General features: G+C 41.7%; 1 protein-coding gene and 1 pseudogene across 2 annotated transcripts; one reads left to right on the plus strand and one right to left on the minus strand.

Annotated features, from left to right (window-relative positions):
• The first annotated feature begins 320 nt into the window (after window positions 1–320).
• Window positions 321–27,297, plus strand: Ccdc174 (coiled-coil domain containing 174). 2 transcript variants are annotated; one of them, XM_006236907.5, is made up of 11 exons: window positions 321–656; window positions 3,032–3,136; window positions 4,020–4,120; window positions 6,780–6,838; window positions 16,223–16,427; window positions 18,955–19,050; window positions 20,322–20,464; window positions 20,898–20,992; window positions 23,021–23,153; window positions 25,481–25,627; window positions 26,722–27,297. In XM_006236907.5, exons 1-11 carry the CDS (start codon window positions 615–617, stop codon window positions 27,015–27,017), a joined length of 1,422 nt encoding a protein of 473 aa, XP_006236969.1. In that variant the 5' UTR covers window positions 321–614; the 3' UTR covers window positions 27,018–27,297. The 2 variants fall into 2 exon arrangements, with proteins under 2 accessions (XP_006236969.1, NP_001009659.2); NM_001009659.2 differs by having other exon boundaries at window positions 543–656; window positions 25,478–25,627.
• On the minus strand, window positions 4,035–6,672 carry Rps11-ps14 (ribosomal protein S11, pseudogene 14; annotated as a pseudogene).
• Window positions 27,298–27,356: the final 59 nt, after the last annotated feature.

Genomic DNA, 27,356 nt, shown 5'->3' on the forward strand with positions numbered 1-27,356 from the left:
GAGGAGGAAGAGGGTAAGAGCAAGACAGCAAGAGAGTGAGGAGAAGGGGGCAAACAGCCCCTTTTATAGAGTCAAGCATACCTGGCTATTGCCAGGTAACTGTGGGGTGGAGCATACCTGGCTGTTGCTAGGTAACTGTGGGGGTGGAGCTTAGACAGAATGTTAACAACTACCACCACCAGTTTTATTAAATTCCTTTTGTTTTCACGTTGGAGACGCTTGAGTTTACTCAAGATGGTGCTATTCTTTCCCATCATTTAAGACTCTCCATTCAATATAGTGTGTATTGCGATGAAAGCTATATTCCTTCCGTCTCAAGACGGCGACAATACTAACCATTTTCACCTCACTTTTTGCTCTCTTCAAGATGGTTAATTGCAATCGATTTAAACCCTAAGCCACCCTCTGACCTTCTCAAAATGGCGACGTACCGACTAGGTAGCATACACTGACGCTTTCAAGATGGCGCCGAGGTCGTAAATCTATGTCGCAAAATTACGGAAACTCAGCGTCGCTATCAAAGCTACTTCCGGTTCTGCTCGGGGGCGGACTCGTAGGGTCTGACTGAGGCCACAGGGAGACCGGGTCCCGGGACCCGACACCTTGGCGGGACGATGGATCGAAAGAAAAAGCCTTTGGACGTTACAGCCTCCTCGGTGAGTTCAAGTGTGGCTTAGCTACTTGCTCCGTGTTTCCTCCGCCTCTCTGTCGAGAATGGTGACCTAACTGTTGCCCCACGCAAGTTAGGGGCCTGGAACCTCCATATGACAGGGATACCAACCCGCCTTCTCTCTGCGGGGACCCTCGACCGCATCCTTACTCACAGGATCCTGAACCCGGCTCCGCCAGGCACCTAGGCTGAGCTCGCCCTGCGGTCAGCCCCCAGAAGCCATCCTCTCAGGGATCTCAGGGCGCATCCTGCGGGTCAGCCGCCAGAGCTGGCTCGCTGTTTGCGGGCACTTGGAGGACGTGCCTTTCTTGCGTTCTCCTCCAGCCCAAAGTCCTCGAGCATTGGGATATGATTTGTCCAGTACCTAGGGTTCCCCTAGCAGGACCCAGACAAGTTAGTTAGTGCCTTGTGGGCTGGGCTACCCGGGCGCGTGAGCACTGACAGGATGTAAGAAGTTTTGCTAACTTAACCACTCTCACCAGAAAACTTGTAAACAATGTTCACATTTTGTGTCCGTGCTTCATATGCATGCTGCCATAGAGTCCTCAGAAGTGCTTTTGAACGTAGGTGGTATTAATTGTATTAATTGTCACTCTTAATGGATAATGAAGTTGACACTCAAAGATGAATGCCGTTTTCCTCAATGTACTTACAGATTTGTTGTGTGAGAAACCAAGTTCAGTTTGATTGACTGCAAAACGGTGCCTTTTGTATTTGTTCTCCGAACAAATCGCCTAACCTTTGACTTAAATCTTGAATTTCCAATGGGAATACAAGAAGAAAACATCTAATGTATCAAATATTTTGTTGGAATTTGTTTTTTAATATAAAAAATTGGTAATTATGTTTGCTTGGATTCGGTACTTACAAACTGAATGAATCAGGATGTATTTGCACGTGCTCTTAACTTCAGCATGTAAGTGTCAGAGACAAGTGGATAGAGGCCACTGTAAGTCAGAGGCCAGTCTGAGCTACATAGTTCCCGGATAGCCAGGGCTGCACAGTGAGACTCTGTCTTTAAAAACTAAACCAAACAAAACTAAATTTTAACTTGTCCAGAGGATAATATTTCAATAATTATAATACAGATGAAGTCTTGGAATTGGTCATTTTGTGAGCTTAAATTCAGAAGTAGTTGTAGAACAGAAAAACTTATAGCTAGGTAATTGAGGCATTTACGAAGAGTTAAAATAGAAGGCAAATTTTTCTTCTATTTTTAAAGAATTTTGAATATTGGGTCCTGGAATAAAACTACTTTACACTGTTAAAATCCCTCCAATAGTACCTTTAAGTGGATTTATTTCAAATAGAAATCACTGAACTCAGTCATTTAAGAAAAAAGTTCTTTGGATCTGGAGAGATAGCGCATAGGTTAAGAGTACTAGCTGCTCTTCCAGAGGATGTACACTAAAAACCAAAAAGGAATCATTAAAGAAATGTTTAAAGGATATTTTTCATTTTGTGTATAACTGCACCTTTGTCTCTGTAACACTTGTGTGACTGTGCCCTGGTGCTGGAGCTAACATAAGTGCGGTTGTATGCCACCATGTGGGTGCTGGAACCTAACCTGAGTCTTGTACAAGTGCTCTTTAACTGCTGACTCATCTCTGCAGCCTCAGGGTTCAGTCATATTTATTTTCCCTGTCAGCCAGTAGTGTCTGATTTACACATGCCATTACATAGAACCACTTGTCATTGTGTCATTTCCCCCATTGTACTGTTGGAACTAACACAGCTGAGCAGGAGGGGCTGCCCCATTCTCTTTACTTGTGCTCCCCTCTCCCATTTACTTATTTATTTTACATATGTGAGTACACTGTCACTGTCTTTACACACAAAGGAAGAGGGCATTGGATCCCATTACAGATAGTTGTGAACTATCATGGGGTTGCTGGGAATTGAACTCAGGACCTCTGGAAGAGCAGCCAGTGCTCTTAATCGCTGAGTCATCTCTCCAGCCCCCCTCCCATTTTTAAACCTTGTTAAACTTATTATTATTTTTAAACAAACTAAGTCAAACTTGACTCTATACTTTTGGGATGTGTCCCACAAACAGAAGGTGCTTCAGAAAATAGAGGAATGTATTATGAACGTGTAAATGCCATTTCCTTACTACGTCCGCCACTCTGCTCTTGGCAGAAAAAAAGCCTTAAATGATGAAATTTAGAGTAGAATTATATTCGTAGCAAAACTACAGCAAACCAAGTGCCGTTTAGTTGTGTATGGAGTTCTGTATTTAAACATTGTGTTTCTTGTCTGTGTTTAGGAACCTCAAATCTTCCTTGGAGAATAACTGTTGCTTTGCAATCCCAGTCACCTGCCAAAATTGAGATAAATATTGTTTACTTTCTTTTATTCTAGTTGGTAGATCTTAAGGCTGAGCTTTTCCGAAAACAAGAAGAATTCAAACAAGAAAAACTTCTAAAAGATTCTGGAGTTTTTGGAAAACCAAAGACATCTAATAAGGTAAAAATATCTCTACCAATTCTAAACATGGGAGATTTGTTATTTTACATTTTTGAAAAATGTTAGTGGTTATCAGTAAATAAGTAAATGTTAAAGGAAAAAAAAATCCCTGACTTGCAATTGAACATTTGCATAAATTTTGTTAAATATTAAAATTAGTACTCTTTAAAAAAAGATTTTACTAATGTATGTTGTGTTTATGCATGCTTGTGTCATGCATGCATGTGCGTGCCACTTGTGCATGGGTGCCTTCAGAGACCAGGAAAGGGTATTAGGTCCCCTGGAAATGGAGTTATGTGTGATAGTAGGACAAGCAATGTGGGTGCTAGGAACTGAACTAAGGTCCTCTGCAAGAGCAGTAAAAGCCATCATAAAGAATGCTAGGCTATCTTTCCAGTCCCAATATTCTTCTTTAATATGCTGTTAGTAAGTGGATTCTTTACATTCTCATGGAAGATTAACATGTATTTTGTATTCCAACAGAGATAAACAATTGTAAAATATAGAAATAGACTTAAAATCTGAAAGAATTTAAGAGTTTTCAATTTTTTTATAGGTAGTAATCCACTGTATTCCTTTGCATTCTATTCATGTTCATTGAAATATTGAATGGTGTAGTACTCAGTCAGGGGTAAACTCAATTGAGAAAGTAACTCAGTGATGCTCAAAAGGACATTCTTTATGTGAATGTGAGATGAACTTGTTTTCATCTCCAGCTTTGTCATGTGCAGGTAGACTAATGTAGGCTGTAAATTAGTTGTCAGAATAAGTAGTTCTCTGACGATTCATAAGATCTAAGGATTTTCTGTGATTTTGATGCATCCGAGTTGAGTTTATTTTGCAACCATATGGTTTTATTTTGTTCTTTTGAATCATTTTCCAGAAGCCAAGTATCTGGAGCAAACAAAATGCAGGTGTTTCCAGTCGAGCAGAGAAGGACGCTGAACAGAAGCTTGAGGAGCAGAAGACTTTAGACAAATCAAGGTAGTTACTCCTGAACAGGAAAGTACCAAAGAAATAGACATTGAGATGTTACTCTTCCTGATGTGTATCCTTTGAGCCCAGTACTCCACAGTATAAATTCCTTGATATCCGAGGGGTATTGGTTGGTTCTAGGACCCTCTTCTACTTCATGTATCAAAGCTCAAGGATGCTCAAAATTGATAAAATAGTGTGATTTTAAAGTCTTTTCTAGATTCCTTGCAATGCTTAAAATGGTGCAAGTGCTATATAAATAGTTGTTATTCTGTATCTTTTAGGGAATGCCAAGAAAGAAAATCTGTATAGATAGATACAATGTATATATTAGCAACAATCTAACATTGTTTTGGAATATTGTTTCTTTCCAATAAGTTGAATCTAGACATAGGAACAATGGAGGGCCAGCTGTCTTCTAAAAATACTGTAATTTACATGTATCTGCTGTCTTACAAAAAGAAAAAAAAATCTGCTGTTTTACAAAAAGAAAAAAATAATTCAGTTTAGAAAATGAAATAGAGTCCTGTTTTTGAGCTTTTATCACATTAAATTCATAACCTTTTTTTTTAAGTTGGAAAATAATTTTATTTGTTCTGGGAGTTGTCCAGTATCTTCTCAGAATTTCTGGAATTGCTTCCTGGTGCTGGCAGCCTTGGGAACTTGAGCACAGTAAAGCACACTGTCTTACTCAGGGCCCTACACCCTCCCACAATGCCAGTGGCTATATATCCCTGAAAAGAAGACAGGTGTACAGATATATTCTTGTGGTGCTTCTCACTCCATTGCACTTTTGGATGTAGTGGCTGTGGTTCCGGCAGATGACAGTGGTCCTCTGTGTCTTCATCTTGGTCACAATACCAGACAGGATCCAACCTTGGATGGCAATGTTACCAATGAAGAGGCATTTCTTGTCTATGTAGGTGTCCTCAATGGCTTCCTTAAGCATCTTGAGGCCTGGACCAATGTTCTTGTAGTACTGAGGGAGCCTCTTCTTGCCAGTTTCTGTCAGCACAACCCACTTCTTGTTTTAAAAGGTTCAGTCTGAGTGTCTGCCATCTTTCTGGCAGCTGAGAAAATGAAAAAGCCACATCAGCAATTTTTGTTATTATTATTTGGTTGGTTTTTTGAGACAGGGCTTCTCCGTGTAGCCCTGGCTGTCCTGGAATTTGCTCTGTAGACCAGTCTGACTTTGTACTCAGAGATCTAACTGCCTCTGCCTCTGCCTCTGGAAGTAAAGGCATGGACCACTACCGCCTGACCTATAGCAACAGTTTTTTAAAATGTGTATTTCTAGGAATGGAATACTTGTCCACTGAATCACATTTTCAACTTATCAGCATATTTTAAAGAAGTGTCCCATGGTGTGTTCTAGGCTGGGTGATAAGACATTAGTATTTAGAGACCCCAAACTTTCCCTCCCAAACCAAGAATACAGTTAAAAGAGGGGTAAAAGGAACATTCTAATACCTGTTTCCTAAATTCACTAATTAGCATATCATCATATTTGCTTTTCTCTGTTCTTCCTGACACCTGCAGAGGAATTATCATGACCTTTTAAGTATCATGATAATTTGCCTGTGGACATTTTAGTATATATCTATCTGAATAAGGACATTATTCTACACAATGTTTACTACTACTGTGTGGCTCATACTTCAGATTTTACCAATTGTCCAGCAATTATGTCCTAAATGGGTTGTGTAAAAATTCAAGATTCACAAAGTGAGTTCCAGGACAGCCAGGGCTAACACACACACACACACACACACACACACACACACACACACACACACACAGAGGGGGCAGGTGGGGGGGGGACAGTAAAGATGAGAAAATGACATTACTTTGTGCTATCCAGATAATTTTTATGACAGCTCATAGAAGCAATAAAAAAGAATGTGTTATGCCAGGCTTTAGGAATTGAAACACAGAAAGTTTAAGTAACTGGTGGTAATGTAATCTCTTTGTGCCATTAGGAATTAAATTTCCCTTTGTGATTAATGAGATCTTGTTACAGATGGCCTCTGGGGCTTCTCTTTTTAGGCAATTATGGTGACCTTTTTAATCTGCCACCACATGATAAATGCCACCAAAATTATGTGGGCAGAGAGGCTGCTCTTTTGAAACACCAGGGCTGTAGCTTGTTTTTTATTAGTTTGTAGCTGAAGTGTATTGCTTATGCTGTTTAAAGTAGGTGTTGCTAATGCTTTTAACAAATATAACTTGGTTAAAGAAGTGTAATAAGCCACAAATGACCAGGACTGTAGTCTAAAAGCACTGTAGCAAAGGGTTGCCTTGAATTTGGTGATCCTTTTTGAAAGTTTTTAATTAAAAAATGTTTTGTTTAGATACATCTTTCTTTTGGCATGTAACTTAAGTTGTATTTAGCAGATAAATTGTTGGAGCCTTAACTCAGTTCATCCATTCATTCACTGTCAGTTACTCTGTACCCAGAATGGCTTCAGGTTCTTAGACACACTACTGCTTTCACAGTGAAGTAGATGCAGTGGGTCTGAAGGACTCTTCAGGACAAGGCAGTCAGCCCTCGCTGTGCCCATCCTTTCGGGGCAGGCCTCAGGGGAGGTGGCTGCTGTCAAGCTGATAGTTTGGTGGCAGAAAGGACAGTTGTAAGACCATTTCTAATACCTGTCTGTTTTTCTCCTAGGGAAAAATTGGAAGAAAAGGCCAAATTATATGAAAAGATGACTAAAGGAGATTTTCTAGGTAAACAAAACGGTTTATATTTCTTTATTGTCTACAATTCATACAGATCTTCAGTCTTGCTTGTTTGAATGATTCTTTTTTTTTTTTTTTTTTTTATTAACTTGAGTATTTCTTATATACATTTCAAGTGTTATTCCCTTTCCCGGTTTCCGGGCAAACATCCCCCTCCCCCCTCCCTTTCCTTATGGGTGTTCCCCTCCCAACCCTCCCCCCATTGCCGCCCTCCCCCCATAGTCTAGTTCACTGGGGGTTCAGTCTTAGCAGGACCCAGGGCTTCCCCTTCCACTGGTGCTCTTACTAGGATATTCATTGCTACCTATGGGGTCAGAGTCCAGGGTCAGTCCATGTATAGTCTTTAGGTAGTGGCTTAGTCCCTGGAAGCTCTGGTTGCTTGACATTGTTGTACTTTTGGGGTCTCGAGCCCCTTCAAGCTCTTCCAGTTCTTTCTCTGATTCCTTCAACGGGGGCCTATTCTCAGTTCAGTGATTTGCTGCTGGCATTCGCCTCTGTATTTGCTGTATTCAGGCTGTGTCTCTCAGGAGCGATCTACATCCGGTTCCTGTAGGCCTGCACTTCTTTGCTTCGTCCATCTTCTCTAATTGGGTGGCTGTATATGTATGGGTCATATGTGGGGCAGGCTCTGAATGGGTGTTCCTTCAGTCTCTGTTTTAATCTTTGCCTCTCCCTTCCCTGCCAAGGGTATTCTTTTTCCTCATTTAAAGAAGGAGTGAAGCATTCACATTTTGATCATCCGTCTTGAGTTTCGTTTGTTCTAGGGATCTAGGGTAATTCAAGCATTTGGGCTAATAGCCACTTATCAATGAGTGCATACCATGTATGTCTTTCTGTGATTGGGTTAGCTCACTCAGGATGATATTTTCCAGTTCCAACCACTTGCCTACGAATTTCATTAACTCGTTGTTTTTGATAGCTGAGTAATATTCCATTGTGTAGATGTACCACATTTTCTGAATCCATTCCTCTGTTGAAGGGCATCTGGGTTCTTTCCAGCTTCTGGCTATTATAAATAAGGCTGCGATGAACATAGGGGAGCACGTGTCTCTTTTGTATGTTGAGGAATCTTTTGGGTATATGCCCAAGAGAGGTATAGCTGGATCCTCAGGCAGTTCAATGTCCAATTTTCTGAGGAACCTCCAGACTGAGTTCCAGAATGGTTGTACCAGTCTGCAATCCCACCAACAATGGAGGAGTGTTCCTCTTTCTCCACATCCTCGCCAGCATCTGCTGTCACCTGAGTTTTTGATCTTAGCCATTCTCACTGGTGTGAGGTGAAATCTCAGGGTTGTTTTGATTTGCATTTCCCTTATGACTAAAGATGTTGAACATTTCTTTAGGTGTTTCTCAGCCATTCGACATTCCTCAGCTGTGAATTCTTTGTTTAGCTCTGAACCCCATTTTTTAATAGGGTTATTTGTTTCCCTGCGGTCTAACTTCTTGAGTTCTTTGTATATTTTGGATATAAGGCCTCTATCTGTTGTAGGATTGGTAAAGATCTTTTCCCAATCTGTTGGTTGCCATTTTGTCCTAACCACAGTGTCCTTTGCCTTACAGAAGCTTTGCAGTTTTATGAGATCCCATTTGTCGATTCTTGATCTTAGAGCATAAGCCATTGGTGTTTTGTTCAGGAAATTTTTTCCAGTGCCCATGTGTTCCAGATGATTCCCTAGTTTTTCTTCTATTAGTTTGAGTGTGTCTGGTTTGATGTGGAGGTCCTTGATCCACTTGGACTTAAGCTTTGTACAGGGTGATAAAGATGGATCGATCTGCATTCTTCTACATGTTGCCCTCCAGTTGAACCAGCACCATTTGCTGAAAATGCTATCTTTTTTCCATTGGATGGTTTTGGCTCCTTTGTCAAAAATCAAGTGACCATAGGTGTGTGCGTTCATTTCTGGGTCTTCAATTCTATTCCCTTGGTCTATCTGTCTGTCTCTGTACCAATACCATGCAGTTTTTATCACTATTGCTCTGTAATACTGCTTGAGTTCAGGGATAGTGATTCCCCCTGACGTCCTTTTATTGTTGAGGATAGCTTTAGCTATCCTGGGTTTTTTGTTATTCCAGATGAATTTGCAAATTGTTCTGTCTAACTCTTTGAAGAATTGGATTGGTATTTTGATGGGGATTGCATTGAATCTGTAGATTGCTTTTGGTAAAATGGCCATTTTTACTATATTAATCCTGCCAATCCATGAGCATGGGAGATCTTTCCATCTTCTGAGGTCTTCTTCAATTTCTTTCCTCAGTGTCTTGAAGTTCTTATTGTACAGATCTTTTACTTGCTTGGTTAAAGTCACACCGAGGTACTTTATATTATTTGGGTCTATTATGAAGGGTGTCGTTTCCCTAATTTCTTTCTCGGCTTGTTTCTCTTTTGTATAGAGGAAGGCAACTGATTTACTTGAGTTAATTTTATACCCAGCCACTTTGCTGAAGTTGTTTATCAGCTTTAGTAGTTCTCTGGTGGAACTTTTGGGATCACTTAAATATACTATCATGTCATCTGCAAATAGTGATATTTTGACCTCTTCTTTTCCGATCTGTATCCCCTTGATCTCCTTTTGTTGTCTGATTGCTCTGGCTAGAACTTCAAGAACTATATTGAATAAGTAGGGAGAGAGTGGGCAGCCTTGTCTAGTCCCGGATTTTAGTGGGATTGCTTCAAGTTTCTCTCCATTTAGTTTAATGTTAGCAACTGGTTTGCTGTATATGGCTTTTACTATGTTTAGGTATGGGCCTTGAATTCCTATTCTTTCCAGGACTTTTATCATGAAGGGGTGTTGAATTTTGTCAAATGCTTTCTCAGCAACTAATGAAATGATCATGTGGTTCTGTTCTTTCAGTTTGTTTATATAATGGATCACGTTGATGGTTTTCCGTATATTAAACCATCCCTGCATGCCTGGGATGAAGCCTACTTGATCATGGTGGATGATTGTTTTGATGTGCTCTTGAATTCCCTTTGCCAGAATTTTATTGAGTATTTTTGTGTTGATATTCATAAGGGAAATTGGTCTGAAGTTCTCTTTCTTTGTTGTGTCTTTGTGTGGTTTAGGTATAAGAGTAATTGTGGCTTCGTAGAAGGAATTCGGTAGTGCTCCATCTGTTTCAATTTTGTGGAATAGTTTGGATAATATTGGTATGAGGTCTTCTATGAAGGTTTGATAGAATTCTGCACTAAACCCGTCTGGACCTGGGCTCTTTTTGGTTGGGAGACCTTTAATGACTGCTTCTATTTCCTTAGGAGTTATGGGGTTGTTTAACTGGTTTATCTGTTCCTGATTTAACTTCGATACCTGGTATCTGTCTAGGAAATTGTCCATTTCCTGAAGATTTTCAAGTTTTGTTGAATATAGGTTTTTATAGTAAGATCTGATGATTTTTTGAATTTCCTCTGAATCTGTAGTTATGTCTCCCTTTTCATTTCTGATTTTGTTAATTTGGATGCACTCTCTGTGTCCTCTCGTTAGTCTGGCTAAGGGTTTATCTATCTTGTTGATTTTCTCAAAGAACCAGCTTTTGGTTCTGTTGATTCTTTCTATGGTCCTTTTTGTTTCTACTTGGTTGATTTCAGCTCTGAGTTTGATTATTTCCTGCCTTCTACTCCTCCTGGGTGTATTTGCTTCTTTTTGTTCTAGAGCTTTTAGGTGTGCTGTCAAGCTGCTGACATGCTCTTTCCTGTTTCTTTCTGCAGGCACTCAGCGCTATGAGTTTTCCTCTTAGCACAGCTTTCATTGTGTCCCATAAGTTTGGGTATGTTGTACCTTCATTTTCATTAAATTCTAAAAAGTTTTTAATTTCTTTCTTTATTTCTTCCTTGACCAGGTTATCATTGAGTAGAGCATTGTTCAATTTCCACGTATATGTGGGCATTCTTCCCTTATTGTTATTGAAGACCAGTTTTAGGCCGTGGTGGTCCGATAGCACGCATGGGATTATATCTATCTTTCTGTACCTGTTGAGGCCCGTTTTTTGACCAATTATATGGTCAATTTTGGAGAAAGTGCCATGAGGAGCTGAGAAGAAGGTATATCCTTTTGCTTTAGGATAGAATGTTCTATAAATATCTGTTAAGTCCATTTGGCTCATGACTTCTCTTAGTCTGTCGACATCACTGTTTAATTTGTTTCCATGATCTGTCCATTGATGAGAGTGGGGTGTTGAAATCTCCCACTATTATTGTGTGAGGTTCAATGTGTGTTTTGAGCTTTAGTAAGGTTTCTTTTACGTATGTAGGTGCCCTTGTATTTGTGGCATAGATATTTAGGATTGAGAGTTCATCTTGGTGGATTTTTCCTTTGATGAATATGAAGTGTCCTTCCTTATCTTTTTTGATGACTTTTAGTTGGAAATTGATTTTATTTGATATTAGAATGGCTACTCCAGCTTGCTTCTTCTGACCATTTGCTTGGAAAGTTGTTTTCCAGCCTTTCACTCTGAGGTAGTGTCTGTCTTTGTCTCTGAGGTGTGTTTCCTGTAGGCAGCAGAATGCAGGGTCCTCGTTGCGTATCCAGTTTGTTAATCTATGTCTTTTTATTGGGGAGTTGAGGCCATTGATATTGAGAGATATTAAGGAATAGTGATTATTGCTTCCCGTTATATTCATATTTGGATGTAAGGTTATGTTTGTGTGCTTTCATTCTCTTTGTTTTGTTGCCAAGACGATTAGTTTCTTGCTTCTTCTAGGGTATAGCTTGCCTCCTTATGTTGGGCTTTACCATTTATTATCCTTTGTAGTGCTGGATTTGTAGAAAGATATTGTGTAAATTTGGTTTTGTCATGGAATATCTTGGTTTCTCCATCAATGTTAATTGAGAGTTTTGCTGGATACAGTAACCTGGGCTGGCATTTGTGTTCTCTTAGGGTCTGTATGACATCAGTCCAGGATCTTCTGGCCTTCATAGTTTCTGGCGAGAAGTCTGGTGTGATTCTGATAGGTCTGCCTTTATATGTTACTTGACCTTTTTCCCTTACTGCTTTTAATATTCTATCTTAATTTTGTGAGTTTGGTCTTTTGACAATTATGTGACGGGAGGTGTTTCTTTTCTGGTCCAATCTATTTGGAGTTCTGTAGGCTTCTTGTATGTCTATGGGTATCTCTTTTTTTAGGTTAGGGAAGTTTTCTTCTATGATTTTGTTGAAGATATTTACTGGTCCTTTGAGCTGGGAGTCTTCACTCTCTTCTATACCTATTATCCTTAGGTTTGATCTTCTCATTGAGTCCTGGATTTCCTGTATGTTTTGGACCAGTAGCTTTTTCCGCTTTACATTATCCTTGACAGTTGAGTCAATGATCTCTATGGAATCTTCTGCTCCTGAGATTCTCTCTTCCATCTCTTGTATTCTGTTGATGAAGCTTGTATCTACAGCTCCTTGTCTCTTCTTTTGGTTTTCTATATCCAGGGCTGTTTCCCTGTGTTCTTTCTTGATTGCTTCTATTTCCATCCTCAATTCCTTCAACTGTTTGATTGTGTTTTCCTGGAATTCTTTCAGGGATTTTTGTGTCTCCTCTCTATGGGCTTCTGCTTGTTTATTTATGTTTTCCTGGAATTCTTTCAGTCATTTTTGCGATTCCTCTCTGTAGGCTTCTACTTGTTCTCTAAGGGAGTTCTTCACGACTTTCTTGAAGTCCTCCAGCATCATGATCAAAAATGATTTTGAAACTAGATCTTGCTTTTCTGGTGTGTTTGGATATTCCATGTTTGTTTTGATGGGAGAATTGGGCTCCGATGGTGCCATGTAGTCTTGGTTTCTGTTGCTTGGGTTCCTGCGCTTGCCTCTCGCCATCAGATTATCTCTAGTGTTACTTTGTTCTGCTCTTTCTGACAGTGGCTAGACTGTCCTATAAGCCTGTGTGTCAGGAGTGCTGTAGACCTGTTTTCCTCTCTTTCAGTCAGTTATGGGGACAGAGTGTTCTGCTTTCGGGCGTGTAGTTTTTCCTCTCTACAGGTCTTCAGCTGTTCCTGTGGGCCTGTGTCTTGAGTTCACCAGGCAGCTTTCTTGCAGCAGAAAATTTGGTCTTACCTGTGGTCCTGAGGCTCAAGTTCGCTCGTGGGGTGCTGCCCACGGGCTCTCTGCAGCGGCAGCAACCAGGAAGACCTGTGCCGCCCCTTCCGGGAGCTTCAGTGAACCAGGGTTCCAGATGGTCTTTGGCTTTTTCCTCTGGCGTCCGAGATGTGTGTGCAGGGAGCAGTCTCTTCTGGTTTCCCAGGCTTGTCTGCCTCTCTGAAGGTTTAGCTCTCCCTCCCACGGGATTTGGGTGCAGAGAACTGTTTATCCGGTCTCTTTCTTTCAGGTTCCGGAGGTGTCTCAGGCAGGGGTCCTGCCGCTCCTGGGCCCTCCCCCACGGGAGCCCAGAGGCCTTATACAGTTTCCTCTTGGGCCAGGGATGTGGGCAGGGGTGAGCAGTGTTGGTGGTCTCTTCCGCTCTGCAGCCTCAGGAGTGCCCACCTGATCAGGCGGTTGGGTCTCTCTCTCACCGGGTCTGGGAGCAGAGAGCTGCTGCGGGCCGGGATCCTCGGGTGTGGGACTTCCGGTAAACACAGAACGTGCCCGGTCCTAGAGGAATTCTGCTTCCGTGTGTTCCAAGCTCACCAGGCAGCTTTCTTGCAGCAGAAAAGTTGGTCTTACCTGTGGTCCCGAGGCTCAGGTTCGCTCGTGGGGTGCTGCCCAGGGGCTCTCTGCAGCGGCAGCAACCAGGAAGCTTGTTTGAATGATTCTAAGAGGGAGAAATCTTACAAATCCAATGGAAACAAGAAAATCTGCAGTAGTAATGTGATGGTCTGTTGGGTACCAGCCAGCTTGTTAGGAGCCATCAGCGCACAGGGGAGGAGTAGAGGGAGCCAGTTCTTCCACCTTCACAGAAGATCCCATTGGATGGAGGAGGAGAGCGTTACACCTAGGAGACAGTTTAACTGGGGTCGCCTTACACGCAGGGACAGCCATGCATGTGGGAAAGGGAAGGTTACACAGAATTATGGCCCCATTTAGGCCTTTGAGATTATGTGTCCATTTTTCCTTTCCTTTGTCCCTCTATTTTCAGTTTTATTTCTGTGATGTGCTTTTTATTTCTTTTAACTTCATGCAGTATTTTCCTCTATTGCTTTTATATTTTTGTGTATATGTTGGATGTGTGTGGCTATGTGTATGCTATTGTGTCTGAGTGCAGGTATGTTAATGCCACAGCATGGAAGTGGAGCGTGTGGTGGGCCTTCCCTTCCACATTGTTGAGACACAAGCTGGAGGGGTCTGTTCTGTCTCCCACCTTTCTGCCACAGGAGGACTGGGATTACAGATGTGCTGCAAACCAGGCTTTATATAGCTTACAGGGATTCGAACTCAGGTCTTCATGATTGAGCAATAAGTACTTACCCTCTGATTCATCTCTGATTCATCATTTTTAATCTTAGTTCTCTTCCTACATTTATCCAGTTAGGAAATCTTTATTTTATTTTTCTTTTTGATAACTCCTTGCTCTTTTTTTCTCTCTAGAATATTCTATTCCATTCCTCTTCTTTTTCTTTTAGTTTATTTAACTTTGCTCTCTCTATTTCTCCCCTTTCCTTGTCTCTCTCCTTTATTATGCTAACATTTTCCCACATCCTAAGTAATTTCGACTTCATGGCATATTTTGTTAGTAGTCGTATGATGTCATGTAATTGGTTTAAACATTTGTAATGCAATTCCCTTTTGTCATATCCCCCTGAAATAGAAATCAGTATTCAAAGTTGGAAAACAGTATAAGAGAATTTCTGCCAGTGCACATACCATTGGCAGGAGGCAGGGAAAGCAAGTATGCATTCAGGAAATTTCTAGAAGGAAGTGCTTTGACCTGGTAAGCTGGAGAAAAGGATCTGTAGGGGAGAGTGGTAAAAGCTGATCTTCCAAGGGAATGGGGTGGGGCTCAGCATAGTCTAGCCTGTCTAGCAATCAAGACACCAGTGGTGCTGGGCCATCATTTGCCTCTTCTTAGATAGTGTGGCTTGTTTGCACTGCAGGGAGTCCAGCATGGAAAAGTCAGTCATTCCTGAAGGTGGGAGCTGTGGCGACAGTGCTGCGCTCCAGAAGAGGAGCAAGGTGTTCATCTCCAGGATGTCTCACTGCTGTGTGCCTCTGCACCTCAGCTCTCAAAGAGCTCTTCCTTCTAGTGGCTTTGAAAACTGCTTTGCTTTATTCTTTTTCTTTTTCTTTTGATTCGAACTTTTATTGTTACTACTGAAACCCAGAGGCTGGAGAGATGGCTTAACAGTTAAGAGCACTTGCTGTGCTTACAGAGGACCAGAGTTTGGTTCTTAGCACTCCTCTTGGCAACTCACAACTGCCTGTAACTAACTCCAGCTGTAGGAGAACTGATGTTCTCTTTTGCCTTCTGAGGGTATCTGTACACCATTCACCCTTCTTCCCCATGCTTGTAGTTAAAAATAACATGAAAATCCAGTAACTCAGTCAAAAGGAGTATGTCTGAGGAAAATGGGTTTTGTCAGATCCAGCAGTCCCATCTCCTGATACTTATTACTGTACTTGTGTATCTGAGCTGGTGAAGTCTTAGAGCCTCAGCTGTCTCCACTGTTACACTGTAAAGGGGGATGATATCACCACTTGGTGATAGGGAGCCCAGTGTCTGTCCTAGCTGTCCCTGTCCTTAGGAAAAAAAACATGTTGAATCTATCCCTGAAGAGCCTGGCTTCAGATCTTACCTGAAAACAATGTCCACTTGTGAAAAGAACTCAGGGTGTGTGTGTGTGTGTGTGTGTGTGTGTGTGTGTGTGTGTTTATGTGTGTATGCAAGAGGGAGACAGGGCCTCACCAGGTAGCCCTGGAAGACCTGGAGCTCACTATGTATGTAGTTCACTATGTAGACCTCAAAGAGATCTATCTGTATCTGCCTCCCAAGTGCTGCAGTTAAAGGTGTGCACACCATGCCCCAGCTTAAGTGCACATTGTTTACCTGTGTTAGGAACTTTCAAGCACCTCTTTCCACCAGTGTGAGAGTTAAATGATGCAGCTCATAGGTTTAGAAAGGCCTGTTACACCACAGCAAGAAAGGTCCACTATCTGTTCTGTGTCTCTCGTATGTTGTTAGCTGAGGGTTGCTCTAAATTGAATGGGTGTGTTGTTACATGGACTTACTGCTCACACAGTGTGTTGATAACACAGCTGGAACCTCAAGGCTTTTTGGAATATTATGATTGGTGTTATGGATGGCTTATTTAGAGCTTCCTGTCAGGTGCTTGGTGGCTGTCTGTAAATTGTCCCAGATGCAGGCATTGACTGGCAAACAGTCAGACAGTGGGGCCCTTCTCAGTTCCAGCTATGATTTTCCTTTTTAATTTCAAGATCTGTAAATTGATTTTTGTGCCGTAGATGAGGAAGTGGAGGACATGTACCTTGTGGATTTCACACAGAAAATCATAGACAAGCGAAAAGAAATGGAGGTGCTTGGTGCCACTAGAGATTCCCGAATCAAAGAAGAGAGAGATGCTGCTGTTGCTGCTGCTAATGATGATGATGATGAAGAAGAGTTTTCTGAAAAAGACATACCTCCCCCTCAAGACCCCAGTGAGGAATGGTGGGTAGTGGGGATTAGATCGGAATGATCCTCTCAAATGCACATTGGCTTTTTGAGAAGTGTTTTGCTTGATCATTATCACAGCATTTTTTCTTATTCTGCCTGGGTTTTCTGTCTTCCAAAAACCTTCCCTTTAAACTGGGATGAGCTAGTGTATCAATTATAGAAATGGGCACCAGTGGAGAGGTAACATCAGGGACTGCAGGTAAGAACTGAGCATCTCTCTGTTGGGCCTGATGTGGTGCCAGGCCCAAGGATCCTTGGCGCTCCATCCATATCCTGCTCCTCATTACCATGCTGCTGCTTTACTGTGCTGTGCTTCAGATGCCAGGTCCTGAAGTGGTTCCCTTCGAGTGACTGGCAGGGTAGGTACAGTAAGCTGTATCCTAGCTGCACTGTTTTCTGGTAACACCACAAATCCTCTCCATTTCCCTTAAATTCCCTTCTGGAAGCATGTGACTTCCATGGTGGGAGCATAAGCAGATACTTTGCAGAACTTCATCTTTGACCTTTTCCTGGATTTTACCTGTATGTACATAACAGATGGAGGAACGGAGCCACATGCAGATCAGAGTGAAAATCCCATCACAGTGTCTTCCATGTCACTCATTCAGCAGAGTTTGCCATTGCTTAGACATCACCGATGTCCTGACCATGTACTGGGCTGGCCTCTAAACTCTTGCTCTCTGCTCAGGACTGTTTGTGGTGTTTCTTAGCCTTTTAATTAGCCCCTTCGGACAGGCATTTATGCATAACGAGAACTCCCTGCTACTGAGGATGTCAGAGAACCTTCCTCTTCATATGGCTGAAGGTGTCCACTGGGGTCCATGCTTTCTTACTTTTAAACAACTTCCATCTAATGATACTGTTGTGGGTAGACATGTGGTGGTATGCTACATGGAATCACAGAAAAGAACTCAGCCTCTCTGTGCCTTTCTAGTCCTAAGTACTTGCTTCCTCATCTGAACTAATTTTTGGAGGGGGGTGGAATCATATCTTTTATTTACAGTTGACCCATTCTAGGCCTTATTACCAGCAAAACATTTGAGACAAACTTTTGCTTGTTTTTATAATCTGCCTAAATTGTGTTTTCTGCCATGCACCCTTCCTGCTTTCCTGAGAACAGTCTTTCCTCGCTTGCCCAGTTCCTCCAGGTTCGTGCTGGCTGGGACTGCTCAGTAAGCAGTTGCTGATGAGCTAGAGCCATTGCTGGCTCTGTGTTCCCTTTGTTGGCTTTGTGTGCTTCGAAGGCCTCTCCAGAACAGAATAGCTATGATTGCTTTTCAAGGCAGAAATCCCATCGCCTGTGAATGATCTAATGTCTTTTAATTATTTTCTTATTAATGCCTTTATGATTACAGGCAGTTTGCCAGCAATTTGAGGAATTTGGAGGGCAATTGAAGGTGTCACATGCCACCATATGGTGCAGTAAGACACTTCAAGCAGTTCCCACACTTTTTTTGTTTTTGAATTAAGCTTCAGAATTGTGACTACTTGTAAATCCTTTTGGTAATTAGATCCCAGGTGGTGCAAGATCTTTCTGCAAAAATACTGTAAATAATTACACAGACCATCTGGCTAGATGGTTTTCTCTCCCATTGAGTAAAAAAGACGGAAAGAAAAAAGAAAATGAAGACACTGTTTGTTTAGTTGTTTGATTTCTTGTGTCTAAAGGAGTAGATTCCCAAGCATTTGGTTTTAAAGTATGGGCTAACAAGGAAATCATCGTCACTTGAGAGAAAAGAAATTACAGGCACCAGCACTGCCAGCTGAGTCAGACCTTGAAGGGCTTTGCTTACTCGCAGCACAGCCTGTTAAGAACCTGTATTATTTAGTCCTTAACTGTGTGCCCTAAACTCTGCTCCAGACTCTGCGAGATTCTTGCTTGTGATAACAAATAGGAAAGTACATTATACTGTAGTGCAAAGGAAATGGTTTCTGTGAAAACCTGCCCATATTTTGTTGTTAGGAAGTCTCAGTGTTTTGTTTAACCTTGCTGTGTGACTGGTGTGCCCTGCCCCTACTGTCTGCTTTGGGGAAAGATGAAGAAGGATGTATATTGCTTGTCTTCCTCCTACTCACAGTGGGTCCAAAAGACACCATGACTTATTTTAAGAACTCTTAAGCTCACTGGAGAGAATGTGTCAGCTGGAAGCAGAGCAGTAAAAGGGGTGAGGCCTGAGTACACTGGGGAGGGAGCAGTGAAAATCTGGAGTACATAGTCTAGTGGCGAAAATGCACGCAAATTAAGAGAGTTTTTCCATGTCACCATTTCTGTATTGGTAATTTGTCTTTGAAATCAGAACCATGATCAATTCCTTCCTATAGTTTCTAAAACAGATTTAGCAGAGGGCACAACAAGCTTATTGAGTGCCAGCTGCTAATTGTTTTTTCCTGTGGTAGTGGGCCCTTAGCTTCCCGGTTCTTGGTCACAGGCTCTGTAATGATATTGCCAACTCCCTGACATAGGGATCTTCTGCTCATGGTACAAACTGTACAAACTGTCTTCCCAATGTCTAATTTTCAGGGTGGATTATGTGGACTCTTTGGGCCGATCCCGGCGCTGCATGAGAAAGGATTTACCAAGTCTATTGGAGATGGATAAAAATCTTCAGGGGAGACTGTAAGTTTAATATGTGGCCTTTGTCAGGAACACAGCCACAGGGATTGTCTTCTGGGAGAGGCTGCTGAATGACTACTTGTTGCTATAGTAAGACCATTAATAGTACGACGATATACCGAAGCCTGTAGCTTAACATACCCTACACAATAACCGTCTGTGCTCAGGGAGCAGCCTGAATGTCATTGTACTTTACTTATTGATTTTCTTTTTCTGAAACCCATTTTTTTTTTCAGGGACTGAGGAGAATTAGTAACATTATTCCCTGGGCTGGACTTGAACTAGGTTTAAGCTTTCCAGGCAGGCACTCTGTTCTGGTCATGTGCATTGTTACTGCTGAAAGGGATAAGTTGACTGTTGACTTGGAAGGATGTCTGATCTAGATTGCAAATACAGAATGAGCCCAAACCTAGCTAACAAATCAGCCTTTGTGAACAGAGGGTTTGAGAAGGTTCACTTGCTTTTATTCACTTCTTATTCATATGTCTTTGTATATTGAAGCAAAGGCCTCATGACAACATTTCTAATGAAACCAAAGAAATAACATACGTTTGAAAAGTATCTTGGTGATTAAAATTCCCGGTGGTCAGCCTTTATATGAGACATATTAGAGAAACTCCGCCTGTGTGAGCCCTTTGAGGTTGAGGCATCCTGTGGTAGACCTGGAATAAGCACACAGGGGCCACAGCATAAACCATGGCCATCCGCTGGACAAGAGGCATCCATGTCTTTAGACAAGGTGCCATTCAGAGAAGTTCAGTGGTTATCCTTCCTGGCTAAGCCACCTCCCATATGTCAGCCAGGACAAGGGTAGAAAGGAAAGTCACTTTTCTTGAACATTGAGGCAAGATCCCATCAGGCTCATGTGTAAGTCTGGGAATTGATTTAAAAATGATAAAATAAGATTATTTGAGATGGCTCATCAGGTTAAAGTACTTGCTGCTAAGCATAATGACCTGAGTTCAATCCTGGGAACCCACGTGGTAGAAGGGAAAAATAGATGCCTAAAGGTTGAAAGCAGTCTTCTGACTGACTTCTACATGTGTGCTGTGGCATATGTGCATATGTGCAAACATTGCATACATGCTCATGTGTATATATACACAGTGTGTAAATGAATTTTAAAAATATTAAAGCAGTTGTATTGACTTCTTAGTCAGAAACTTCTGTGGAAACTGTTGTCTTTCCAAATTGTGTTACTCAGCCATGATCCACCTAAGTGTTGCTGTCTCATGTTGCTCCCGTAAACATGGGCTTTTCTATCCCTCTACCAGTTTTGTTAGTCCTGCTAATGAAAAGACTTTGTTATCTGAAGACATGAGGAAAGAACTTCAGCGCCAACAATGGGAGGAAGAAGAAAGGGAGGCTTTGAAAAAACCAATGGGGCCCATCCACTATGAAGACATTCGGGAAAATGGTATTGTTGGGGTTGTTTGTTTGCAACTTTTAAAAATTCTTTTTAAAAATGCTAGACAGTGGCAGGCAGAAAGCCATGTTCTTACAGAGTAGTGCTCTTATGTGATCAGACTGTACTTTAGAGGGTGAAAGTATCCTTTGTCCACGGCCTGAGAAACTTGGGGACCTCTTCCTAACAGAAGGTTTGTTAGCCCAAGAAATTGTTCCCAGAGAGGAGAGGAGACAGCCAGGCCAAGGAGCCTGTCTATGTGTCTGTCACTTAGTAAATAGTAAAACAGTTTAGCTTTTGTGGTTTTGCTTTAAATTTGTGCAAATATTACCTTGTGTCTCTTTGGTTTGTTTGGGAACTTGTTGTACATGTGATTTAATAATTACAGAAATCAAAAAAAAATAATTACAGAAATCTAATCTTTTGATAATTTTGATTGTTTCAGAGGCCCGGCAACTTGGTGTTGGGTATTTTGCCTTTGCCCGAGACAAAGAGTTGAGAAACAAGCAAATGAAAACTTTAGAGATGCTTCGTGAGCAGGTACAAGTTAAAGTTTAAGTTGTTATAGATTTGAATGCTTTTTTTTTTAATTAATATGCCATGCTTAAAAAAATGTAGTAAATCCAGACATGTATAGACTTGGGTAGAGAGAGAACATGAATTGGAGATCTCCATCGGGTACCTCCCCTTAAGCTTGGGGACTCCCACAGAGGGGGTCAAGGACACCAGGAGAACACAACCCACAGAATCAATCTAAGCAGGGCTCAGTGAGGCTCACAGAGACTGCAGTGGCAATCACTAAGCATTCTTGGGTGTGTTGGGTCCTCTGGATACATACATACATACATACATACATACATACATACATACATACATACATACGTACGTGCAAATGGTTGTTAGCTTGGTGGGAGTGGGGGTATCTCTCATTCTTTAACCTGCTTCTGGGACGCTTTTCCTCCTCCCACTGGGTTGCCCCACCCAGCCCTGATGTGAGGGTTTGGGCCTAGTTTTGCTGTAGCTTGTCATGCCATGTTTGGTTCATATCCCTGGGAGGCCTGTTCTTTTCTGAAGGGGAATGAAGGAGGAGTGAATCGATTGCAGAAGGGAGGTGGGGGACAGGGCTGGAAGGAGCAGAATGAAGGGAAACTGCAGTTGGGATGTATTGTCTGAGAGAAGACTACAAAATGTGGTAAATAAAATGAAAATTGGTATTCAGAAGGTCATTGTTAGTTTCATAAAGCTAATTATCGAATTACTGTAGATTTTCAAACTCTAAAATTATAAATGTTTTGGAAGTAGTCTGTGGTTTGCTACATTTTGTTTTTATTAGTAGTATGCATGTGTATAATATGCATGTGTGGGCATGTGTGTCATGGCATGTGTGGTGGTCAGAGGCCAACTTTATGGAGTAGATCTCTCCTTCTATCTCTGTGTTGATTCCAGGATTGATTGAACACAGGTTGCCAAGCCTACGTCATTGCAGCAAGCATCTTCATCCGCTGAGCCATTACTAGACCTATTGTTTTATGATTACCATTTGTCTTAGTCAGGGTTTTACTGCTATGAACAGACACTATGACCAAGGCAACTCTTACAAAGACATTTAATTGGGGCTGGCTTACAGGTTCAGCCCATTATTGTCAAGGCAGGAGCATGGCAGCATCCAGGCAGGCGTGGTGTAGGAGGAGCTGAGAGTTCTACATCTTCATCTGAAGGCAGCTAGGAGAAGACTTCAGGCAGCTAGAATGAGGTTCTTAAGCCCATGTCCACAGTGACACACCTACTCCAACAAGGCCACACCTCCTAATAGGGCCACCTCCTGGGCCAAGCATGTACAAACCATCACACCATTTTTGTGCAAGCTCTGCTTGCATCTCTGTATGTGTGCTGTGTGCACGTGTAGTTCCTGCAGAGACTACAGAGGACATTGGATTCCTTTAAACTGGAGTTATGGATGGTTTGATCCCCTATATGGATGCTAGCAAACTGAATCTGAGTCCTCTGCAAGAGCAGCAAGTGTTCTTGATCAATCTCTCCAGCCTCCAGTCTTGCTGTTTTAAATCTAGTTTGAAACATGGTAATTTTGATGATCTAGGTTAGGAACTAAGAGGTTGTTTAAGGGGATCTAGGAGTAGAAGAGAACTGGATAGCTTTCTTCTATGTGGAAGCTTTTACTGTGCTCTGTGAGTTCTCATTTAGCTTCCTAAAGCATCAGAGGGCTGTGACAATCTGTTTTATAGGGCACCAATTACAGGGTCTTTGGGAGAGCTGCTTAGAGGTGATAGGAAAATGAATTAGCACCCCCCCCCCCATTTTTGGTTTTTTGAGACAGGATTTCTGTGTATTTCCCTGGCTATCCTGGAACTCACTCTATATCCAGGTTGACCCCAAACTCACAGAGATCTACCTGACTCTGCCTCCCAGTGCTGGGATTAAAGCATGCACCACCACTGCTTGTCTTAATTAACACTTTAAAAAGAGAGAGAGAGAATTATTTTATCTTTTTAAACAAATATTATGAATTTGACTTCAGTGAATAATTTTCTAACTTTTTGTTCTATCCAGACAACAGATCAGAGAATAAAACGAGAAAACATAAAGGAAAAGCGAAAAGCTATCTTAGAAGCAAGACTTGCCAAGCTTCGACAAAAAAAGATGAAAAAGTCAAAGGAGGATGGGACTGAAGAGGAAAGCAGAGGTATAGCATGGCTCAGGGTTCTGACTTCAAAAGGAAGACTGTGTCTACGCTGTCACTCAGAGAGTTGCAACCAGCGCTTAGCTTTACCTCTAAATAGCATGTGCCCTTGAAGTCCCACCAGGAGCAGTTTGATTACTCAGATATTTCTATTCATTATTGTATATGGTGTGTGAGTGAGTGTGGGTGTGTGTGGGTGTGTGGATGTGGAGGTTAGAGGACCATTTTCAGTAGTGCGCTTTTTGCCCTCTCTGATATTCCTGGTTCAGATTCAGGTCATCAGCTTTCCACAGCAGGCACTCTTACCCACTGAGCCATCTCACCATCCAGGAGCAGTTTGATAGCTGGAGTGTTTCAGAATGACATTCTCATGTTTTTAGGCAATAGAGAAGAATATTAACAAATAATGCACCCTTTTTATAAGGACAGGTTAGAAAAATTACTTAAAAGTTTAGTTGTGTACATATATAAGACATAACATTTTAAGATTTAAATTTAAGAATCTATACACAAAAACATAGAAACTATACATATTTGGGGAGTGCCATGTGATGTTTGGTAATTGCATATATTATGTAATCTAAATCAAGGTAGATATCTGCTCATACGTTTATCATTTTTATGGTAAAAACACTTAAAACCCTTTTTTCTAGTCTTTTCAACTTCAGCTCTTTTAATTTTTAAAATTTTATCTAATTATATATGTGTGGGTGTTTTGCCTGCATGCATGTCTTTGTTCTCTGTTGGTGTCTGTGCCTGTAGAGGCTAGAAGAGGACATCAGATCCCCAGGAACTCATTATAGAACATTGCTAACCACATGTGGGTGCTGGAAATCAATCCTTGGGTGCTGTGGAAGAGCAATGGGTAATCTTAATTGCCGAGACATCGCTCTAGCTCCAACTTCAGCTTTTTTGCTTATGGTTATTTCTTTGTTGTTGTTGTAATGTACTCTTCTTTGTAAAATGCACTTACCGAGTTGAGTATTAAGGTAAAGCAGCTGGAGGCAGAAATTCAAACCAAAGAACTATGTTCTAGAAACGAGATAAAACACACTTTCCCGGGGTGATAGTGTGAAGTGCTGTGATCCAACAGACTTACTGTGCATTATGGAGTAGAAGCCAGACTGCTAACTTTAGCCCTTCCCTAAATGGCTCCAAAATGCAAGCTTGCTGTCTGTTAACATTGAAAAGTGCAAGGGTATCTAGGTCATCTGGTCCCAGGCTTCCTGTCATCTTGTTTCTGCTGCTCTCTAGTGTCACTTTCCTCTGTATACTCCAAGCTTGCTCCGTGGCACCTGTTTCTGATCCAGCCCTGGACCAGGTCAGGGAAGCATGGGAGAAGAGGACCCAGCTTCCTCTTCAGGATGTGACTGGGAAGCTGTAGTTTGTGTTGCAGTGGCCAGAGCTCAGGTCTACAGACTACAGTGGCAGAGGAAGCTGAAAAGTGGCTTTTCCTGGGAGACGAGACTGAAACTTGGGGACATTATGACAGCAACAAGAGAACCAGTTTAAGACTGGCTAGAATCTTCTCTTCCTTTTCTAGCCTCTGAGCAAAGCCTCATGTAACACGATGAGACACTAGAAAAGCACAGGAATTGACAATTCTATGTTTAGTTTCAGATAAAGGCTGTCTCTTGTTGAGTTCTGCATGGTGTCTGTTTTTGTTTTGCCTCTTGAACATATCTGTCCTAGAAGATATGAAATGAAATTTTCCCACATCTTTTTTTGAAAATCAGTTTTCTTTAAGATTTTAAAAATAGGGCCAAAATGAAACAGGTGGGTTTCACCTCTCCCAGCACACTGGCTGCTCCTCTTGCTGTTTTTGTTGGATAATTTGAGGATTTAGGGTCCACCATTGCTTCTTGGGAACACAGGGATTGATATCTGTTCAACTTCAAATTGAGTTTTGAATATTCTTGATACTTTATACATGTTTATACATGATCAATGGATCTGCTGAATTTTTCTTGGTGATAAAATGATAATAAAATTGTTAGAGTTGTTTAAGGACTTAGGCGATCTGTTGTATAGAAATTGCTGAAGGGTTGTCAAGATGGCTCAAGAATGCAAACCTGATTTTCTGAATCTGATGCTAGGAATCCACGTAAAGGGCGAACAACTGCACCAAGTTGTCCTGTGATCTCTATGTGTGCTCTGGCACTCACACCCACTCACAGACAGAGAGAAATAATATTACCAAGCTACTTTACTGCTGTCTAAGTGAGGCACACTTGCTGTTCCCATCAGTACTAGTAATTAGTTTTACTTCAAAATTAGGATGTTAAGTTTTTAAAGCATGGTAATATGGTTTCGTTTCCTTACAAAAGCAGATGGAGTTGTTACTGAGCCCTCAGAACCAAAGTCTGTACCTGCTCCACCTCCTGTGGCCCAGAGCAGCAAGGTGGAAGTCATCATCCAGGAGAGGAAGGACAGCAAGCCTGGAGTGCCACACATCCGAGAGTGGGACCGAGGGAAAGGTAGGCGGGGCTGTTAGGTGTGAAAACTTCTGAGAGGTCCTTGGGAAGGGTGTTTTTGGTTTTAAATAAAAGTGTGATTCTGGTGAGGTTTTATTTTCATTTTTTTATGGTGCAGAGATGGAATCTAGGGCCTTACACACTAGGCAAGAGCTCTACTGCTGGGCTCCACCTTCAGCCCTACAGTGACTCTTGGTGCTCCTGGGGATTAAGTCTCCAGGTCTCTGAACTTGTCTCTTCTCCATACTGGACAGTAGTTATTTATAAATAGGAGAATGGGAAAACATGACCATAAAAGACCAGCATCTACAAAGGTATACTGTCCACAGAAAATTTTTCTAAGAAGCACTTGGGAAGTTTAGTTCCATACTTCTAGGTGTGGTTTTTCAACTTAGAATGCTACTCTTCAGAACTGCTTTTAAAATATGAGGGAAAGGGTTTGGGGATTTAGCTCAGTGGTAGAGCACTTGCCTAGCAAGCGCAAGGCCCTGGGTTCAGTCCTTAGCTCTGGAAAAAAAAAAATATGAGGGACACTGGTGTTCTGAGGAATTCTGTCTTTAGCAATCCTTTGTGTTCGGTTGAAAATTTACCTGAGCTTCCATTGTATATGCACATCTTTCTTTAATTTTTCACCAAGGTACACACCACAGTCTGCCACAGCAGACTGTTGTATGCCTCTTTCAAAGGTATTCAGTGGAACCTTAGCTCCTGCTGTTGGAGTTGATAAGAAATGTAAAGAGCCTCTATTCATATTGGAGGAGCCCCTTCTGTGTCTTCCAGAACACAACCAATGAGAGACTGCTTTGATGTCAAACACCTAATCATGTCAAATACAGAAAAGACTTAACTGCTTCATTTCTCTGCAATTGTAGTGCCCTTTTGGCAGTATGGTCCAGTGCCTGTCAGCCTTTCCAAAGAGCCATTATCTAATCTTTCCTTGTCATAAGGCCACTCCATTTCTTAGCTGGGTTTCGTGTTGCTATCCTTGTTCTTAGAAACTGTGGTGGCTTTTAACATGCATATAAGAACTGAAAAATATTTAATGAATTTGACTGGTTCAAAATTGTTTTTAATAGTACTCTTTCTTATTTTCATAGACTTTTCCTTTGGATTCTGGTCGAAGAAGCAGTCAGAACTCCGGGCTGAGCGAGATCCTGAGTTTGCCCCACCTTCAAATTACTTTGTGGGTCAAAAGAGAACTGGTTCTTTGAGTAGCCAGCCATGGAGCAGACCAGGAGCAGCACCAAGTGACTTGGGGCATTCCTCTGGCCAGAGCCAGGAACCCAGCTCTTCACACACATCCACTCCTGCCTCTGAAAGCTCACCACAAGCACCCACAGTCACTTTCCAAACACTAGATGATATGATATCTTATTATAAACAAGTCACATGACCTTGTTAAGCATGCTGGTTGCATTTGTGTCTTAGAAGTCAGGACAGGACTGGGTTTTACTTCTTTCTTCTGTACTTTCCCAAGGATGCACAGGCTTGAGGCCATATTAGTTGGCAGGGAGAAGTGAGTGTATGATGAGAGCTCATTGACTATTTGGTGGTTCATTATTTTATCTCTTGGTATAGAGGGACTATCTCCTCCCTCCATGCTGACCCAGTTGTAACTCACTTGGGTTTCCAGCTGTGTGAAGCATATATAAATCCTAATCTGAGAACTCTGACACTGAGGAACTTGTTTCTTTTTCAGATCGTTTTATGTATGTGAACATTTTGTCTTTTT

The sequence above is a fragment of the Rattus norvegicus genome, chromosome 4, assembly GCF_036323735.1.
Source record: "Rattus norvegicus strain BN/NHsdMcwi chromosome 4, GRCr8, whole genome shotgun sequence".
Classification (NCBI taxonomy): domain Eukaryota; kingdom Metazoa; phylum Chordata; class Mammalia; order Rodentia; family Muridae; genus Rattus; species Rattus norvegicus.

What these genes read in the sequence shown, in the direction of transcription:
- Ccdc174 (NM_001009659.2), top strand. Translation starts at nt 615, where the DNA reads ATGGATCGAAAGAAAAAGCCTTTGGACGTTACAGCCTCCTCG. An exon ending in CAAGACCCCAGTGAGGAATG is followed by an intron (nt 16,428 to 18,954) that starts GTGGGTAGTGGG and finishes TCTAATTTTCAG; the next exon opens with GGTGGATTATGTGGACTCTT. An exon ending in GACTGAAGAGGAAAGCAGAG is followed by an intron (nt 23,154 to 25,477) that starts GTATAGCATGGC and finishes TCCTTACAAAAG; the next exon opens with CAGATGGAGTTGTTACTGAG.